Source organism: Meriones unguiculatus, chromosome 16 (assembly GCF_030254825.1).
Source record: "Meriones unguiculatus strain TT.TT164.6M chromosome 16, Bangor_MerUng_6.1, whole genome shotgun sequence".
NCBI classification, from domain to species: Eukaryota; Metazoa; Chordata; class Mammalia; order Rodentia; family Muridae; genus Meriones; species Meriones unguiculatus.
This window is the reverse complement of record NC_083363.1, coordinates 9140176-9158847: the sequence shown is the minus strand read 5'-3', so window position 1 is coordinate 9158847 and position 18672 is coordinate 9140176. Positions and strand designations below refer to the sequence as shown.

At 55.1% G+C, this 18672-nt stretch overlaps 1 protein-coding gene across 6 annotated transcripts in view; it reads right to left on the bottom strand.

Moving 5' to 3' along the window:
* Nucleotides 1–862: 862 nt before the first annotated feature.
* Nucleotides 863–18672, bottom strand: part of Col18a1 (collagen type XVIII alpha 1 chain) — a 99041-nt gene continuing 81231 nt past the window's right edge. For 3 of the 6 annotated variants that reach the window (XM_060369304.1, XM_021630943.2, XM_021630945.2), the window contains 24 exons: nt 18324–18359; nt 17774–17845; nt 17458–17493; nt 17122–17211; nt 16113–16142; nt 15975–16001; nt 15586–15648; nt 15311–15385; nt 14536–14562; nt 14123–14176; nt 13721–13795; nt 12433–12501; nt 11943–11985; nt 11426–11488; nt 8237–8280; nt 7754–7891; nt 7089–7233; nt 6929–7002; nt 6519–6650; nt 5374–5406; nt 4223–4471; nt 3452–3649; nt 2843–2958; nt 863–2094 (listed from right to left, as the gene is read on the bottom strand). In XM_060369304.1, the coding sequence (XP_060225287.1) occupies nt 1881–2094; nt 2843–2958; nt 3452–3649; nt 4223–4471; nt 5374–5406; nt 6519–6650; nt 6929–7002; nt 7089–7233; nt 7754–7891; nt 8237–8280; nt 11426–11488; nt 11943–11985; nt 12433–12501; nt 13721–13795; nt 14123–14176; nt 14536–14562; nt 15311–15385; nt 15586–15648; nt 15975–16001; nt 16113–16142; nt 17122–17211; nt 17458–17493; nt 17774–17845; nt 18324–18359 (2103 nt within the window). In that variant the 3' untranslated portion in view covers nt 863–1880. The remainder of the gene's footprint in view (nt 2095–2842; nt 2959–3451; nt 3650–4222; nt 4472–5373; nt 5407–6518; nt 6651–6928; nt 7003–7088; nt 7234–7753; nt 7892–8236; nt 8281–11425; nt 11489–11942; nt 11986–12432; nt 12502–13720; nt 13796–14122; nt 14177–14535; nt 14563–15310; nt 15386–15585; nt 15649–15974; nt 16002–16112; nt 16143–17121; nt 17212–17457; nt 17494–17773; nt 17846–18323; nt 18360–18672) is intronic. The other 3 variants (XM_021630944.2, XM_021630946.2, XM_060369303.1) reach the window with 2 other exon arrangements.

Genomic DNA, 18672 nt, shown 5'->3' with positions numbered 1-18672 from the left:
TGCAGCTCTATAGCCCTCACCTGGCAACCTGTGCTGGCTGAGGACAGTCACCTCTCTGCTCCTGACCCTTCTGTCAGCTGTTCTTTACTTGGTTAGAGGCTTTGGGTACACAAAGAGGTTCAGCAAGCACAGTCTAAGCGACAGCCAGGACGTGGTAGCCACAGCCAGGACGTGGTAGCGAATACAAATGGTACGTCTGGGACCAAGTGAACAGATCCTCTAGAACTTTGGAGACTTTTCTTTTCACGAGTGTTTGCATGTATGTATGTATGTGCATCACACATGTGCCTGGTGACTGTGGGAGCCAGAAAAGGTGTCAGATCCCCTGAAACTGGGGTTGTGAATGGCTGTAAGTTGCCATGTGGGTGCTGGGAACTGAACGCAGGTCCCTTGCAAATCCACTGAGCCATCATCTCTCTGGGCCCCTTCTACCTGGTTTTGAGGTCACCCAGTGTGCACTGCTGCATACCTGTTATATAAATACACCCACATGTGCCTCTGCATGCCTGCACACACAGACATCTGTCTGTGTGCCTAGGTATTGTACCATACTTTTGTACACACACGTGAGTGGCCACGTACATTTGTGCCTAACTGTGCAGTCCCCGCATACCCGTCCAAACCTGTGCACAATCACAGCTGACCACGTACACCAGTGTAGTCACACACATGCATGTCTGTCTGTGTTTGCTTCTTCATACGTGTGCATACAGGCCTGCATCCACGTACACATGACTGTCTCCATGCTCACCTGTGCTCCCTTAGCAGGACTCCAGCTGGGAAGTGCATGGACAGGAGCTCCCAGGTCTCGTTTCGGATGACTTGTCCTTTTTGTAACAGGGAAGGCAGCTTATAAACCAAGTGTCTGTATAAAAGGTCATTTTTATTTGGTGCCTCTTTGAAGTGGCTTCATATCACACACATTGTTACAGAACTAGCCCCACTGGATTTGTCCCAATCCTTGGACAACAGAGCCTGAGGCAGGCACAGTGGCTATGACTGGCCACTTGTGGCCCTGAGCACACAAGTCCCCTCCTAGGACGAGTGCTTGGTGCTGCTGCTGTGAGATTCGTGGACTTCTGGCTGGCGAGCAAGGACACAGCAAGGACCAAGGCTTGGTTGGGATCTCATGGGTCGGTCACCAGAGAAGCCAGTCGGAGAGACAAGCCTGAGGGTGGGCCCCATGCCATGTCTGGGCCTCGGCAAAAGGAGCACACAGGCTAAGTCTGGCCACACTTCTGGCCTCTGCAGACAGTGACAGGGAACGGTCTGATCTGGGGTCACAGTTGAGTGGGAAGGTTGGAAACCTGCTCTGGCAGCGAGCGGTGTTGCTGGAGAGTGGGGGAGGCAGGGAGATGGTTCCCAGTGCTCAGCCTGGACGGTCCCAGTTACCATCTGGGTGCGCAGGTGCCTGCCTGTGCTATTGGCACAGCCCCAGGGTGGTGAGGGGAGAATCCAGTGCCCTGTGCTGTCCCAGGATCTGTTCCCAGCACTCTCTCTAGGTGACTGCTCTATGAAGGGTCTGTTTCCAGAAAGATGGCAGGCTAGAGAAAGTCTGCGGGTCTTAGGCAACAACTCTAGGTTGGCCTCCTGCTGAGACAACAGCTATGGTCCGGCTTCACCAGGAAGCCCTACCAAGCACGGAGGAATGAACCGTGACACAGGCCGGCCAGTTCTAGCGGGAGAGGAAGGGCAGGAAGTCTATTTTAAATGTTTAAAAAAATATACTCTTTGGCTTCCTTTTATTTCTTGAGGATTACATAAAAACGTGAACTATACAGGAGCGTATCCCAGCCAGGCCCCGGGCGCTGGCTAGATGTTTCCTGCACTGTGTCCAACCTTTGCACCACCTCTGTCCACCATTCCAGCTGGCAGAGGCCCTACTTAGAGAAAGAAGTCATGAAGCTATTCTCAATGCACAGGACGATGTAGGTGTTCTGGCAGCTCGCAGCTTTCTGTTCCAGGAGCCTGCCTGAGAGCAGTGAGGAGGCTTGACCCGTGGCCCCGGTCGCTTCCGTCCGCCACGTCTCACAGTAGCTCTCCATCAGCCTGCGCCCGCTGGGGTCTGAGCCATGCCATACACTCTTCTGAGGCCTGCAAGGCAGATAGACTGTCAGCTGCCTCCATACCTCTAGGGCAGAGAAGATGGAGGCCAGCTGCTGTCTTTGGGAACAGTAGGAGAGTGGGACAGTGAAAGGCCCCTGTGATTTACAGGACCTAGGCCCACCTCTCAGGTGTACATCCCTGCAGAGGAAGGGGATCTCTGGGCTGGCCTTTCCCCCCGCTGACTAGAGCTGGCTTCTGGAAGCCTTGCTTGGTAAGTGCTAGGAGTAAGCTCTCTTGCCAGGGATTAGTCATTCAGGTCTGCAGCTATGAAGGGGCCGAAGGGCCCTCATGGGTGCCTCTTGGGGAAAGTAGATGGTCGGGACCCGAGTACTGCCCAGGGACACATTTGCCGAGCTCCTCAGGCCATTCTTCAGGGCGCAGGGTCGCTAGGACAGGTGTCTCAGCTGCCAAGTGCAGAGACACTGGGTATGACGCCATTCTGAGGACAGTCTAGCCGATGGTCAGTCAACTTTTCAGATGCATTCTGCAACCAAGGGCTATGCCAGGAGCTACCTTGCAGGATTTGTACTTTTCTGATGCATTCACATGGCTGAGCAGTTGAGTTAGGTAGCCACAGGCGACGAGCAAATCTGCTATGGTTTGGAGGGTGCTGACTGCCCTGTGCTTAAACATACTGTGACCATCCATTCTCATGTTCTAGGTTCTGTGGTTTTATGCATAGACCGTGTCAGTCTAGAGATTGAGGTCTTGCCACATCTAATGCAGGGGGACCTACCAGGCCGGGTGTCTCAGGACATCTCTGCCGTCAAAAGAGAAGATGCGGGCCCCAGGCTGCAGTTGACCCTGGGTGCCAGAAAACAGGGCATCCCAACTGGGAGACAGCACCTCGTCCTACAGGAGACACAGCAGGGACTTCAGTCATCTATCACATCAGGTCAGAGGAGTGAACATCGGGGAGATCACAAGATATCAAGGAACACACTGGCTTGAGGCCCAGAGAGTGCCTTCTCCACTGTCACAGTGGATGAAACCTGTAGGTACCCTCCCAAGCCTGAGACCCTGGGATCTGTAAGTCCGCACCATTGGTTCTGGGAAATATGCCAGCTCTTTTCATCAGAATGACCCAGGGCCTGCAGTAGAGGGGCCAGGGTAGGTGGCACACAGAAATGGTTCCAGGCCACTTTGGGCTATGTGGGCAGCATCATAGGAACCTTTAGAAACATCCCTGGGACAGGAACCAGACAGAGCCAGGGGGTTTCTGGGATAAGGGAGGCCATGTGGGGAAAGCTGGGGCCATCTTAAGCCCTGCTGTTGAGCCCAGGGCGTGGGTACATCTGGGACATACTTTTGGCCTCTCAGGACCCTCAGGACAGGCTCCACCTACCTTCAGGTTGACGATGGGCACCGACCCACGGTCAGCACGGCGAACAATGCTATAGAGATCCTGCAGCCTGGAGGAGAGGAAGGCACGGTAGGTGCCAGAGAGCCTCACGGCTCGGGCCTGCTGGAAGCACTGGAAGTCGGCGCCGCGGATGCCACGCATGCCACCCGACAGCGGGCTGTTCAGTGCCACCAGGTGGAGCTGCCGGAAAGGTCACATATGATCACACCATTAGGCAGTGTCCCGTGTAACGTTCTAGCCTCTAGGCTGCATCTCTGCAGGACACACGCAGAGGCCCACTGAGGGCTGATACCAGTAACTTCAGCGGCAACCTTCAAGCCCGTCAGCCCAGGGCATCAGAGGCGAGTCTCAGGCACTGTGGTTCTAGCAGCCCCCTAAGATGGCCCCTGATACTCTTTCCTGCAAGCAGAGACAGGGTCCAGCCCAGCCTGCCCAACCCTGGCTGCAGAGCAGCTGCCTGTCTTTGGTTGCCCCATCCTCCTGTGTAGGGTAGCAGCACAGCGCATGCCCCAATCCAGTGCTCTCTTCTCTGTCACATTAAGGATGAACTAACGGAGCCTGGCTCCTAAGTGTGATTTCACCACCAGAGAGAAGGCAAGTCCCCGGCCTGAATGATGAACAGTCCGTATCAGTCAGAAACCTCCCCAGAGATCCCCGTCCACAGCACACTCCCCGGCAGCTCTGGGGTGATTCCCTCTGTCCTGCCAGGACTGGGGCTGGGTGGACACGTACTGCTCAATCCTGGACACTCACCACTGGCTGGAAGTCCTGGTGATTGTGGGCAGGCAAGATGGTGGGGTGGACGGGCGGCAGGTACACGTAGGAGCCGTGGTGGTGCGGAACCCCGGGGTAAGGCTGCGGGTCTGGCAGCCGTGGTGGGTTGGCCAAAATGGCATCTGCCCGCCAGGGCCGCGCCGTGGAGTAGGAGTGTTCCCGCCGGGTATACGGACTGCCCTCGTGAAGCTGCACTAGTGGGGGCTGCAGGGCAGCGACCTCGTTGCCCTGAGAACAGAAGTGCACAAGAGCCTGGAGCAGCTCTCCACCTGGGATAGTCCCTTCCTGGGCCTACTCGGTGCGCTCAGGCGGGATAGGGCCGGGCCTGAGCTGATGAGAAGAGAGCTGTACCCTGAGCTCTGGGGTTCAGGCACGAGCCAGGTGGGAGCTTAGAAGAGAGTCTTGGCTCCTCACAGCCTCTTTAGGGTTCCTGGCTGCTGTTGAAGCGAAGGCCACTCCTGCATTGTCTTAGTCAATTGTCACATGTCATTTGGGCTCACGGAAAGCCTGGCTCTGAAGTGGTCTCCTCCCCCCTATTTCACATCCAAGTACGTTTGTCCCCAAGTATCCTCCAAGGTCCGTCGTCTGGAGATGGGTTAGTGAAGTGTGTGGCACGGAGGGAAGAAAACGACAGAACAGCCCCGGAGTGCCCTTGGGCACAGCTAGAAGGTGGACCATTTCCATCCAACGTGACCATTGTTTATCCCACGGCATAAACATGCCCGCCGTGGGAACGAGAAGCTGGACCATCAGCTGTGGGAAGTTCAGGCATAAGCTCAGCCATGGGGAGAAAGCTCAACCGGGAACTCCAGCCGATTGCCCAGCCAGTTTCTGCCAAGCATTTGGAGTACCCAACTTGATGACCCTTTATCTGTCTGTCCTCTGTTACTTATTCTTTTACTTTGGTTTGTTGTATACTTAACAAATCCCCTCATTCCAAAATGAAAGCAGTGCCGACTGTGGATCGGTCTTTGCACCGCACAGAACTCATCAGCCAGCCACACAGAGTTAGGTCCTGGACTTCAAGTAACAATGAGGAGCCGGGGGGGGGTCGACTCCAGTCCTGCCTGGCCCTCCTGGGCTGTTCCCCACGCTAACCTCTGACAGCTGTATGGAGGGAGGATGCTTACCGTGCCATCTGGGAGTGCGGTCCGGGCCTCCAGCTGAAAGGCAACAGCAGGGGGTTACATCCTTCAGGGCCAGGCCCCTCCCCCGTCACCCTCTTCCCACGGCCCCTCCCTCTGAAAGAGGGGATGGGACCACACCCTGCCCTGTGGCACCAAGCGAACAGTGGTTAGACCTACTGCTGACACCATGGACTCTTCTAGGCCAGGGAGAAGGGCTGGGGGTCTGGAAGGCACTGGAGGTCAGGCCTGCCAGGCCCATAGGCCCAGAACCCTAAAGCTGGTACCCAGCAGCCATCAAGCATCTTGGGGCATCCTACCAGGGCTAAATTCACCATAGTGGCATTTTTTAATTAGTGTGTGTGTGTGTGTGTGTGTGTGTGTGTGTATGGATAGTATCCATGGGCACATACCACGGTGTGTATGTGGAGGCTGAAAGACAACTCTGACAAGTTGGGTCTCTCCCCCCACATTCTGTGGGTTCTGGAAACCAAACTCACGCTGTGGACAAGTGTGCGCGGCACATGCCTGCACCCACTGAGCCATCCGGCCAGGCCCACAGTGGTGTTTATACAGTGCAGTGCTGGGACACAGAGCATATGAGCCCTGATGCTTCGCCCCATTACACGTGCCCCCCGCCCCCGCCCCCCAGGACAGCTCAAGAACATGGGCCATGAGCCAATGGGGGCTAGTGTCGGGACCACACCTCATGTTATATTGCTGTGGGCGGACTGGGGAATGTCCCCCTAGGGCTATCTGTTTGAACATTTGGCCCCCAGTTGGCCATGCCGTTTGGAAAGGTTGTGGTGCCTTCAGAGGGAGAGACTCGCTGGAGGAAGTATGTCTTAGACCTTAGAGCCCAGCCCCACTTCCTGTCTGCTTGCTGCTTCCTGACAACGGGGGCGATGTCACCGGTTGCCTGGCATTCCTGCAACTACGGACCGTACCCCAAACTACGAACCAAGGTAAGTAAACCCCACGTTCCCTTGAGGCACCTCTTGTTGGGTGTTTGGTCTCAGCAACAATCAATGCAAGTAGGTAATGAACATTCATTTACTGCTAACCCTAAAAGTGCAGAGGAACACACTACTAGAAATCCTTGCCCCGCCCCCTTGGTGTGGATATTAGAGGGAGGGTCCCTGTGAACTCACCAGCACCTTCCGGAAGCCATTTCTAACGCGTACGTAGAGCTCTTCCCTCTCGGCCACAAAGATGAGCCAGCCCTCGGGCACCTCACGCACCTTGTCCAGCATGGTCTGGTAGGTGGCCCAGATCCTCACCTGCTGGAACCCCAACCCAAGCCCAGTGTGGGACCTACTGTCCAGAGACCCTCGGAGGCCCCAGGATTTGGGAGGTCAGAGGATGGCCCTGAGTAGGCCACCTTCAGGCTGTCCCCAAGAGGGAGGACTGGAGGTTGAAGAAGTGAGCATCTTAGGGACCCCATGTTCCCACAGACTCTGGTCTCTGCCCCCAGTGGACTGATGTTAAGGGCTTTCTGGCATGCCATCTGCCTCCCCACCCCTCCTCCAGATTCTCAGACCTTGGCCAACTGGACACTTACCCCAGCAGAGGCGCCCATGGCTCCCGGGGGCCCTGGGGGGCCGGGTGGGCCCGGAGGACCAGGAACACTGACAGCTATGAGAGAGATCAAGCTGAGAACTCCTGGCCATATGAGCAGCCCTTAGGGACCCAAGCCCATTCACCCTTCTCCACATACTTACTCTGTCTATGAGGGCCAGGGAATGAGGGGGGTCCTGGAGGTCCTGGGGGGCCTGGGGGGCCCTGGCGCCCCTCATAGCCAATGCCAGGAGGTCCCTGAGGGCCAGGAGGGCCTGGTGGGCCCCGGATGCTCTCTCCCTTCAGACCCTAGGCACAACAAGGAATCCCCTCATGAACCCCTCCATGCCCTAGGCTGGGACTTACCTGCTCACAGCCCCAGAGGTAGAAGTAGCCTATGAGACCTGTGCAGCCCTGTCTAACCCTGGGCCCCTTAAGGCTGCGAAGGTGTTCCCAGGACAGAGGAACAGCCCCAGGGCCTCCCAGTGTTCCTAGCAGAAGCTAGGCCCATGGTTCCCTTGAGTCCTCAGGGCAGATGTGACGCCACAACCCTGGAATCTGCTCAGCGCTGCTCAAAGCTAGGGGACTAGGGCAGATGGTGGCAGCAGGAGAGCAGTCACAAGGCCCAAATGGGGCAACCCTGGCCCGTGTGCCCACCCAGCTTCATTGCCCACAGGGGAGCCAATAAATGTGGGGTCTCAGGCAGCTTGAGCTGGCAGGGTTTGGCCTGAGTCTTTCGAGGTCTACAACCAGCCATACTGTGTCACCTGACCGTGCTCAAGCCCACAGCGTGTGGGACACCTGCAGGAGGCCTGCGGCTCAGGCTTACCGGAATCCCGGGGTAACCAGGCGGGCCAGGGGGCCCGGGTGGGCCAGGTACACTTGAGCTGAAGAATCCTCCACCGGCAGCGCCAGGTTCTCCCCGCTCTCCTTTCTGTCCGGCGTCCCCTCGGTCCCCCTTGTCCCCCTACAGGTGGAAATGGTTATCTGAGCCAGGTGGGGACAATACGAGTCACAGGCACGTCCTTGGTCCCCAGGGCTTGCCCTCCCAGCTCCAGCTCGGCCCCCACCTCCTGTTCTATCAGCTCCACCCGCACAGTCAAGGGCAGTGAGCGTCCAGAGGGAAGGACACTACCACAAAGCTGGAGTTCCTCATGGAACCAGAAGGAGAAGGAAACAAAAACAAAAACAAAAAAAACCCAAAAACGCGGCTTGGCTGAATGTCATTAGACACTTGTCGCCAGGGACAAAGGCGCCAGCTACCTCTTTGGGACACCCACTTTCCCCCAGCTTCACCAACAACCTCACGCACCTTCAATTCCGCTCCCAGGTGGAAGAGGTCAACGGGGAACTGCCCTGCAGAGCGGGAAGGTGGGTTGTGGGGGGACGGTTTGTACAGACAGTATTGACTATACATTTTTACTCCCCTCCCCTCCCCCGCCTGCCTTTACTGATTCGTGTAAGGACCACACATTTTCTTAAACCAACCCCTGGCTAATGGGTTTGGTTTGGTTTTAATGTTTTGGTCATTTTGTTTTTTCAGAGTTGCCTTTGTAAATGTTTATGACTGGCCGTTGGCTTTTCTGATTGCTCTCTATCCAGTGGCCTGGAGAGAGGTGCTCACTCGTTCTGACAGTCACCCCACAGATCCTTCTGGGGGGGGCAAGGGGTGCATTAAAGACTTGATATCTGTGTAAGTTGGCTTCTTCCCCTAAGCCCCTTGCTTCAAGAAGCCTGTTCCCATCAGGCATAGCTCATCAAGGCCCGGGGCCCCTCCTCTGAGCCATTCCCTTGATGTTTCTGTCAGTTTACAGAGGTGGGGAGATGTTTTGGCATCTTCAAAGAATGAACTTGATCTTTGGGCTTTTCTCTCTCTCTCTCTCTCTCTCTCTCTCTCTCTCTCTCTCTCTCTTTTTTTGATCTTTGTTATTTCATACATAAATAAAACATAACTTCATTTATCTCTGTCCCTAGAGTGTCTTCCTGTTTTCATCAAATGTGATGTTTGCTTTCTGGTACCATGGGCTGGAGGCACAGAAAGTCCACTGGAAGCTGTAATTTTGTGAACAAAGGGTTAACCCGTTTTTCAGGGAAAGCAACCTTGGGTCACTTTTTCCTGTGGCCGCCCTCCTGGAAGCCCCTGCCTTATGGAATGACAGTGCTCGGAGGCCCTTTGCTGTTATGCGAGATGGTCCTGAGCACTGACTCCGTGGCCCCCGTGGCCCAGCCACCTTACAGATGTATCACCTGGGATTGAAGGTGACAGTGATCCCTAGTAGGACCTAAGCTCCAGCCCCTATCCTAGAACTTCTGTAGAACTGGGCCACGGTCTATGTGACCCCGTGGCCTATAAGCAAGGGTGACCCAGCCCAGTGCAGGCTTAGAGGGACCCAGCTATTCGGGCTTCTAGGAGATGCTCTGCTACCCTCACCATCGCAGGCTTCCTCAGACTCTTTTGCTTCTTTGATATACGAGCTGCCTGGACCAGCGCTGCTGCTGGGGCGGTCCCCCAGTGCAAGGATTTCCACTTTCACAAGCCTGCCATCCCCCTAAACCTGCAGAACCTGCTTCTGCCTGCAGGGAGTGGTCTCCGAGGCTGGCACGTGGCCAGAGATGAGGCAGACAAGCATCGGTGGCTGCGGAGCCCTTCTGTCTCTAGGTTAAATTTCTCAGATGACAGCAGGGTTTTCTTTTTACTTCTGTCAGCTTTCCTCGAGCTCCCGAGGCTCTGCTATTGTAGGCGCTCGGGTTCAGTTACTGGATCGTCCTGGCAGATTGACTTTCAGCAAGGTGAGGGCTTTTCTATTCCCAGCTACATTTCCTAAGATGCACTTGATCACAGACGCAGAGATACATGCATACCCTGCTGGCCATTGCTAGTCCCTTCTCCCCAGACAATTCCCTCCATCTCCATCCCCTAGCTTACCCCTGTCCTAAGAAAGGGATCTCTCTTGTGTCTGGGCAGCCAGTCCACTCCCGTCCCAACAGCCAACAGAAGCACCCATGCTCAGCTGCTGAAAACCTGTGTTTAAATTTAGTGTGTTCTCCGTTTCCTATATATCCCTGCTCTGTCTTCCTTCTCCCTCCTCGTCATGATTTGCGTCAAGCCTTCTTCCGTATTTTTGTGTATCATTTATCTGTCCATCAGGCATCCAGCTGCACATTCTTGGTTTTAGCTTTCTTTCGAGTTCATCTAAACCCTTGACCTCAGCCAAAAACATCAGAGACAGACTGTGCTTCAGAGAGTCTGGGCCTGTGGCCCTGCAGCCTGCATTCTTCCTGCCATGTTGATCCGCTGTTGCCTACCCCCCCCCCCCCGCCCTTTCTGGGACTGCTTGTCTCTCCCAGGAGGCTCACGCTGCACGCCAGGCTCTCTGCCGCTTAGACCACCCTCTGTGCCTGCGGGATCCTATGTGAATTCTGATGGGAAACATCCTGAAACACTCGGGGACTTCCGGTTTTCTTCACTTCCGCCAGTTTTCTTGTGCATCTTTTGACTATAGGAAGCACTGGAAATCTTCCCTTAGCTTTGGAAACTCTGGGCTGTTTTGCTCTCAACTGCTGTTTCTGTTTGGTTCTCCAGCAACAAGCATACTAGAATATCGCTGAGTCTGCCTTCTGCTATCTTTCTGTGCTATCTTCCACTGGCTAAGTGCTGAGCTGGCCTCTCACAGCCTACCCTTGCTGTCCTGGGGCTGTGGTGTCCCCTAGTACTCTGAACACCTGTGTCCCAGGATTTATCCAGTCTGCCCTCTACTGTCTGAGATGATTCTCTTTCCTTTTAGCTCTGGGATTCTCTAGGCTTATTATGTATTCTCTAAGGCTTATTCCTAGCCTGGTAACCACTTCCCAGGAGGCCTGGGTAGGAACCAGATCTTCTTTCTCCATCTCTGACTGGTTCTCTGTTCAAGTGCCTGTGTCTTCCTTGTAATGCCACACACTCTTGAGTGCTGCTGGCGGGCAGAACCTGGGGCTGGTGTTTGCTCTTACTTCGGCAGGCCTGGGCGACAATGAGCAGGGACCCCACTAGCACATAAACACACTGATGCTTTTGTGGTCTAGGGAGAGGCCTCAGCTCTCTTCCCTGCTGGTCCTTCCTCCGTCTCACAGGCGGCTTCTCAACTTTTATCTTGCTTTCCCAGATGGCCTTGGTGGAGGTGGGTCAGACCAACATGGGAGCTGGCAGGGGCCGCTCACTGCTCACTGGGAAGAACAGCCCCACTGGTGTCTATCAGTGACTGGGGTGATGGGGACATCCCATTAAGCTGTTCTTCCCTTTGCCCTTCTAGGCCCTGGCCCCCCAAGCTGAAAGGATGGCTAATGTCCCTAGATCCAAGTCTTATCAGGACTTGTGAGCTGAGAAAACACTGTCTCTCCAAACGGTTGGTTGGCCAGCAACCATGGTGTAGTGGGTGGCCAGCACCTCGAGGGCTCTGGTGCCTAACTCCGGAGCCGGCTACAGGCAACAACCCTCAGCCTGGACAGTGCAGAGCATGCTCACCTGGTGGCCCAGGTGGGCCCACATCTCCTTTGTCACCCTTTGGTCCTGAAGGCCCCTGCGCACCTGGAGGAAGAGACCCCAAAGCTGTCAGGGAAAGCCCCTCCCACTAATGTCCCCAGTCCTGGCACTGGTGTGCACATGGTGGGCTTAGACCAGAAAGGCTGCAGATGGAAAGGGGAGGGGGAGCATAGACTGAATCAGAGCTCATGAGGAGCAAAGGTGGGTGGGGCTCTTCCTGCATCTGCTTTGAGAAATCTTGGGTGGTCGTCCCGGCACCAATGCTTCCAGTCAGGCCCCCTTGGATAGCCACGCCAGAGGTGTGTGACCTTAGGGGTAGGGTCCAGTTGCAGGCATGGACCTAGCTAAGAGGTACTCAGGAACAAGATACCCAGAGCTAGCAGAGACTTGAGTCTCACACCTTCATTTTTCCTAACCGGTTTGATGTTACTATATCCCACTGCCATCTTCCTCCCAGAGCCCCAAACCTCTGCATGTGCTGTGAGCCCTGAGCTCTCACCTTGCTGTCCTGGTAGTCCAGGTCGGCCAGACTCCACAAATGCCTACAAAGAACAAGCATGGGGGTAGGGGGAGTGTGTGCTGAGGGATGGTGCTCTAGAAAGCGAAGACTACCAGGGTTCCCAAGGCAAGAAGTCCCAGGGCCCCTCCCCAGAGCCAAACCAGCACTGTTGGGAGCTCTGAAGGGGTGGAGGTGGGAGACAGGGTCTGTATCAAGAATCCTAGTCACAGTGAGCTGCCCTCATAGGTCACCTCTTCCCTTGCTAAGTCTGGTAAAACTGAAATGCCCCCAGCCCCCGGGGTCAGGGACCTGAGTCTTTCCAGCTTGAGGTTTTCTCCAAGCCCCAGAGCTACTCCAGTGTGAACTTACTGCTCACCCATTGGTCCCAGGAACAGCTTCCCCGACAGACCCCTCCCAGAGACACCCAGGAAGGGTCCCGAGGCCACTGATGAGAGAGAAGCCTGTACAGCACGAGGCTCTGACCACTTACATTGCTGTCATAGATGGGCATCCCAGGAGGGCCGGGGGGTCCCGGAGGCCCAGGGGGCCCAGGCATTCCCTGTGAAGGGACAGAAAGCTCTGGTTAGCCAAGGTCACAGCTGAGCTACCAGTACAAGCTAGGGAAGCAGACATGGGCTGAAAAGCAGTTGAATCAGAAAGCTGAATATGTCTGGTGATGTAAAAGCCAACAATGCATTTCTGACTCTGGCCCATGTGCCTGCCAACTGGGCCTGCCTGTTTCCTGCCCAGGGGGCTCTTGAGCCACACAGGGCCACATAGGCTGTGAATAGCTGCTGTACAGGTAGTCATGCTCCTCCTGAGATCACTAGCTGCAAACCCGAGGCTAGGTCGCATTTTCACTTATTCAAAGAAAGGAACAGCCTGGCCCAAGTTCTGACAGCCATGAGCTGCCTCTGTGAAAGCCCTGAGGACCCAGGTAGGGCACGAGATGGGCTTCTTCCTCTTCCTAGGGCACCTCCCATGGCCTGCCCTCCCCTGTGTGTATGTGTGTGTGGGGGGGTGTATGTGTGTGGCAGGGGGTGGGGGTAGGGTTGGGAAGGGGCTGGTATCTGTGTACTAGCAGGCACCTCAGATTAAGGGATATATATTCCTCGAAAGGAAAACAGTATTTAACCTGATTTTAAAAATCATAACCGAGGTTAAAATCCAAGAGCCATTCCTTCCCCACTGGAATGGATTTGATTGGCCTGTGACTGTGCCAGTCCTGAAGCTCTGCTCCTCAAACACCCCGGTTAGCTCTTGATTTTGCATGGCATTAGTAGGTGCTAGCCCACAGAGGAAGCAGCTGACAAGAAACCAACAGCAGCAATGACCATCAGGAGTGCGAACTCTCTGAAGTGCTTATGTCTGGATTCTCATGCCCATCTCTGCCCTGGGCAAAGCAGGTGAGAGGCAGCAGTCACAGGCAAGATGTGACCATTCTGGGGAGTCCCTGGGTCTCTGGGGGGGGGGCTGCCTTCAGTAAAAAGAGGCAAGCGATGCCATGAGACAAAGTTGATGGACCCGGAAGGGATGCCCTAAAGCCCCATTAGGTTCTGGGTATAGGAATATGCAGATATGTTTATGCATGTGTATGTAGTTGAGTATGCCCACACATATATGTGAGTATTTATGTGAGTGTGCCTGTCAGGACTGACACGCCTGGTCACGTCACCCGCCATCGGAAACGGCTCGATAGGTGAGCCGAGGGGCCCTGGCCTAGGCATTCCTCTTCCCTGGTGTTCCATGCCACCCATTCACCAGTACAGGACACTTACTCTCATGCTGAACCCGAGGCTGGCATCTCCAGGCTCCCCTTTCTCTCCCTTTAATCCATTAGTTCCGGGGCGACCCTGGGCAGGATAGAGTAGCAGGGTTTGTTAGACACCGGACAGCCTGTTCACAGCCCCATCCTTCCCATGCTTGAGCCCGCACAGTCCAGCCCCAGGCAGTTCTTGTCCGGAAGCTAGGACACAGTCAGAGCCCCCTCTTTGCCCATGGACCCCTATGGGCTGGCAGACGAAGTGTACTCTTAGCCAGGTACATCGCTGATACATATTAAGACATGGGTCATGTAGGTGTGATAGCTGCACCCTGGGGAAGGGCAAGAGGGGCAGCTGTCCATGTTCTCCAAGGCCCCAGGTGCTCCCCACCCACTTGTAAGGCCACCAAATCCTCACCGGCCGTCCGGGGAAGCCGATTTCTCCCTTGTGTCCAGGTCGCCCATAAGGACCCTAAAGAAAAAAAATAATGAGTTGAAAGGTGGGTGGAGCCTCCTAGTAAAGAGAGAGGGGCCACCCCAGGACAGGACCAAGGCTGCCATCTTGGAGAAACTGCCTGTTGCCACCTGGCACAACCATGGTGTTGTTGTTGTTGTGTTTTGGTTTCTCTGAATAGCCTTGGCTGTCCTGGAACTTGCTCTGCAGACCAGGCTGGCCATTAACTCACTGAGATCCACCTGCCTCTGCCTCCCGAATGCTGGGATTGAAGGCATGCACCACCACCGCCCGGCTGACCCCCCCACGTGTTTCAATGCTGCTGTTGCCACAAACTATGGGCCATGACCTCAATGTAACAGAAGGGCACTACTCACCGGGGGTCCTCGGAAGCCTGGCTCTCCCTGAGCGAAGAATCAGAGGTATGTCAGGGCACTATGGTTAACCTCACCCACCACCTCCTAGAGCCCCTGCTACCATCTAGATGAGCTAGGCTCTCAACCAAGGCTGCTGACCATGCCAGGGGGACAGGACGGACGCCAGCCTTGGGGACTAGGCCTGGTTTGAGTGAGGCACAGATGGACAGATGGATGTATCCTGGGTCCCTGGGCAGATAGCCATGGTCACTCAGGCCTAACTCAGCTGTAGAGCCTCTGAGAGCAGAGGGGTGGGCAAAATACAGCCTGAGGAACAAGTCCTGGCCAGCTGAGCAAAGGCTTGTGCTCAGGCAGGTTCCTATAGGCTCAGGTCCACAGGAGATCTAGATACCTCAGTTGTACAGGGTAGATGGATGCCTGCACATGGCAGAGGGGTATCTGGGGTCAGTAAACCTTGGTCCACTTCATCTCCCATAGGCGAAGGCCAGGCACCAGAGTGAGCACAATGGGCCGTAGTCTGTATTACTAACCTTCCTATAGGTGAGCTCAGCCAACAGTGCCAAGGGATAATGCAAGCCACTGGCCGGTTTGGGGGCTGGGAGGATACACCCAGGATAATTCCAAGGGGCCAAAGGGAGGGCAACAGATGCAGGCTATGGAAGGCTTGGGAACCCCACTGAGGGGTGGTTTGAGTGTGTCATGATCCTGACTGTGTGTCAGGAACCCCCCCCCCACCGTCTTTCACAATGTTAGGGAACTCCAACCTCATTCTCACCTTGGCTCCTTTCTGGACGTGGCTCAGGGCTCTGCCGTCAGGGCTAAAGAAGGCGCCTGGTTCTCCCTTTTCACCCTGGAATGACAAGGCAGGAAGGACAGGTCAGGGCTCAGCCATTAGGCCTCAGCTACTCCCCAAAACAGAGCAAAGGAGAGGTTATGACCAGACTCTGAGTTAGGGTAACAGAGGGTCCACCATCACCTGGGTAGACAGGATAGCAATAAGGCTGTATTCCGATTCCTGAGAAATGAGCAGAAGATACCCCAGCCCCTTACCTTAGGCCCTGGAAGACCCCGCTCGCCTTTGGAACCCAGATCACCCTTCGGTCCAGCAGGTCCCTACAGTGAAGACCAGATAGGAATGAGAATCCCTGACTCATAACTCCCTCACAACTACTCCCATATCCTGTGCCCCATGGTTGCTCCCTGGTCATGGGCCAGCCCTTCAGAGTCTTCAACAACTACAGGCGGCAAGGACACCATGCTATGCCCTCCAGACCCTGTTATCTATCTGATAGCATCATGTCCTCCAGGGCAGCGGCTGACCCCATCCAAGCTTACACTATGGTCCTGTGTGTGGCAAGAGCAGAGTCCACGCTCACCCCCAGTGTGAGCTCACTGCCCATTGCTGGGCGAGCATGCACCTCTGAGGCAAAGCTACTTACGGGAAAGCCTGCATACCCTGGCTTGCCCTGTGGAAAGAAGGGTGCCATGAGTTTTAGGGACACAGTGCTCTCACTGGTGTTCTAACCCAGCTCCCCTGGACCCTCTCTGGACTTTCTTAGAAGCGAGCTGGCACTTACCTCAGGTCCTGGCGTGGTCACTACTGCTCTCTGTCCCCGTGCCATCAGGAAATAAAAATCAGAAGGGAAGAAAAAGAAAGCTGCCTTTGAGTTGCAAGTCGCCTGCTGTCACATTAGCCACAAGCTCAGCAAAGCTAGTCCAACATGGAATTTAGAAGAAAACTGTGTTTTCAGCAGTGATGCCCGGCTTCTCTCTGCAGGTGCCCAGGTGACAAATGACCCATTTCCTGGAGAGTCCCCTCCCCAGCTTTGGAACAGCCAGGGCTGGTGTCACTCTACAGTCCTGGTACACAGTGTCCCAGCTGCATATGCTCCGGCTCATCATGTGGAGGCAGCGCCACCTACTGGAGGCTCTTCCTATGCCAGCTATGGCTTTCGGATCTACCCTGGTCCCAGAGCCCTTTACCCTGCCTTCCCCCAGACCTTACTGCAATGCTATCTATCCTCTTTTATCAGTTCTATTCCTGGAAGCAAGAGGTCACGGCCAGGCACTCTTGTGACCATTCACAGCCTTGCTCCTACAAATATACTGTCCCCATCTCAGAGCTGATGGTACTGAGACCCCAGAAGGTGAAGTAACCAGCCGGGATCAGGGGCAACAACCGCAGCTGGGATTTGAGCCCGTTATCAATCCAGCCATGCCCTAAGCTCTCTCCCCTGCATTCCCAGCTCCCTTGCGCCCTGCCTCTCCCACCCAGAGACTCGGGCTTCCTGCTTCCGAGAAGTGAGCTTGGGTAGCAGCTTGTCCCTGGGTTCTATGGTAGGGTTGTGAGGGACCCAATTACTCTGGGATTAGGCCACTTGAGTGCATTGCTGCAGGTGTCACAAAAGAGCAGTAGTAGCCTTTACAGCCGAGAAGGCCAAGGAGCTCTGGTGAGGAGAGCTTCTAGCCAGCACAGCCTTTTCCTAAAAAGCCAGGTCCCCTCATATCCGGGTGAGGCAGTCAGACTAACTATGAGCAGTACCTGGACCGAAGGATGAGCCCTACAGCACTCCATATTGTACTTACATCCTCAGTCGACACATAGACCACCGGCCCTGGAGGTCCTGGGGGTCCAGGGAGGCCTGGCTGCCCCACTCCATCTTTTCCTGGGTTTCCCTGGAAGAGAATGGCAGGTAATCCTTCTGGTTACTGGCCAGGACCTCAGAGCCCACCCATAGCTCAGGTACTGGGTTTGTAGGCAGTAGCTAAGAGCTACCCCTGCTGATCTGAAGCTCTCTGCTCAACTCTCTGATGTCACATGGGTAGCCAGGGCGTAAGGCTGGGGCATGATGGGATTCCAACGCTGAGGCCTAGGCAGCCCAACTCTGTCCCTTGTGTACCTGTGGCTTCAGACACACTCACCTTTTCTCCCTGGCTCCCTTTCTCTCCTTTTGGCCCCTGCAGAGACAGAGGAAATGGGTAACTGTAGACTGAACCTGAGTCCCTTCAGGGACCAGCCTACCGGAGCCTGGCTTCCAATGCAGATGAATATTCTGTGCTTCCCGGAACCTGGGAGAATAGAGACGGGCATCCACAGCCCTGCCCAGACTTGCATTTGGTTCCACAAGGTACACTGTAGCAGGTAGGGGTCACAGATGTCCAGGATACCCCCAGGGCTACCTTGAATACCAGTTCTCTTCCTGGTCACTTCTTTTAGGTCCTTCCCCCTCTCACTCACCGGGGGCCCAGCTGCACCCTCTCTTCCTGGGGGGCCAGGCATGCCCTGGGATCCATCTGCACCGACTTCTCCCTGGGACAGACAAAGGGAAGATCCGGAATCAGCCCCGCAGCCAGGCAGCAGAGACTCTTGGGGAGGGAACCGCAGCAACCATGGCCACAGCCTGGGTTTCTGCTGGCTACTGGCTCAACCCCCGAGCGTGGAAGTGAGTAAAGACGAAGAGAAGGGACGAAGGTGGCGGGGGAGAGAAGGTGGGGAGGGGAGGAAGCTCATTTTCCCCAAATTGGTGCAGGTGTATATGGGTGTACCCAGAGGCAGGGACTTGACATTGGCAGTTTTCTCTGAGTCAGGCATGTTAAACTATAAAGAAATCAAAGCACAAGGAGGAATGAGGCCAGTACCACACAGGGGTCCTACTTCACGTCTCCTCGTCTTGGGCCTTTGAGATGTGCCTGATACACCCTTGTCTACTGAGGATGGCTTTCTGGTTTCTGCAGGCCCCTCCCCATCCCCAGCGGACAATATACCTGACCCTGGGTGAAGTACCTACCTTGGCTCCAGGTGGCCCTGTCATTCCAGGATCCCCCTAAGTGGACAAAGAGCTCCATTACCTTGGGGTGTCAGCTGGCCCACCCCGAAAGCAAGCCACATTCTCCTCTGCTAATCACCTAGGGTGTCCTGGCTGCCTTAGAATCCTGGATGACACACTGGTGAAAGGTATGAAATACATCCTAACAGCACAGGGTTTTTGTTCTTGATATTGCAGAAGCTGGAGCCAGGACCCACCATCTCCAGTCTAAGAAACAAGTCACTCTGAAGTGACTTGTTAACATTAAAAACAAAACAAACAAACAAAAAACACAATAGGCCCATCTGAAAATCCAGTCCTTTGAAATGTC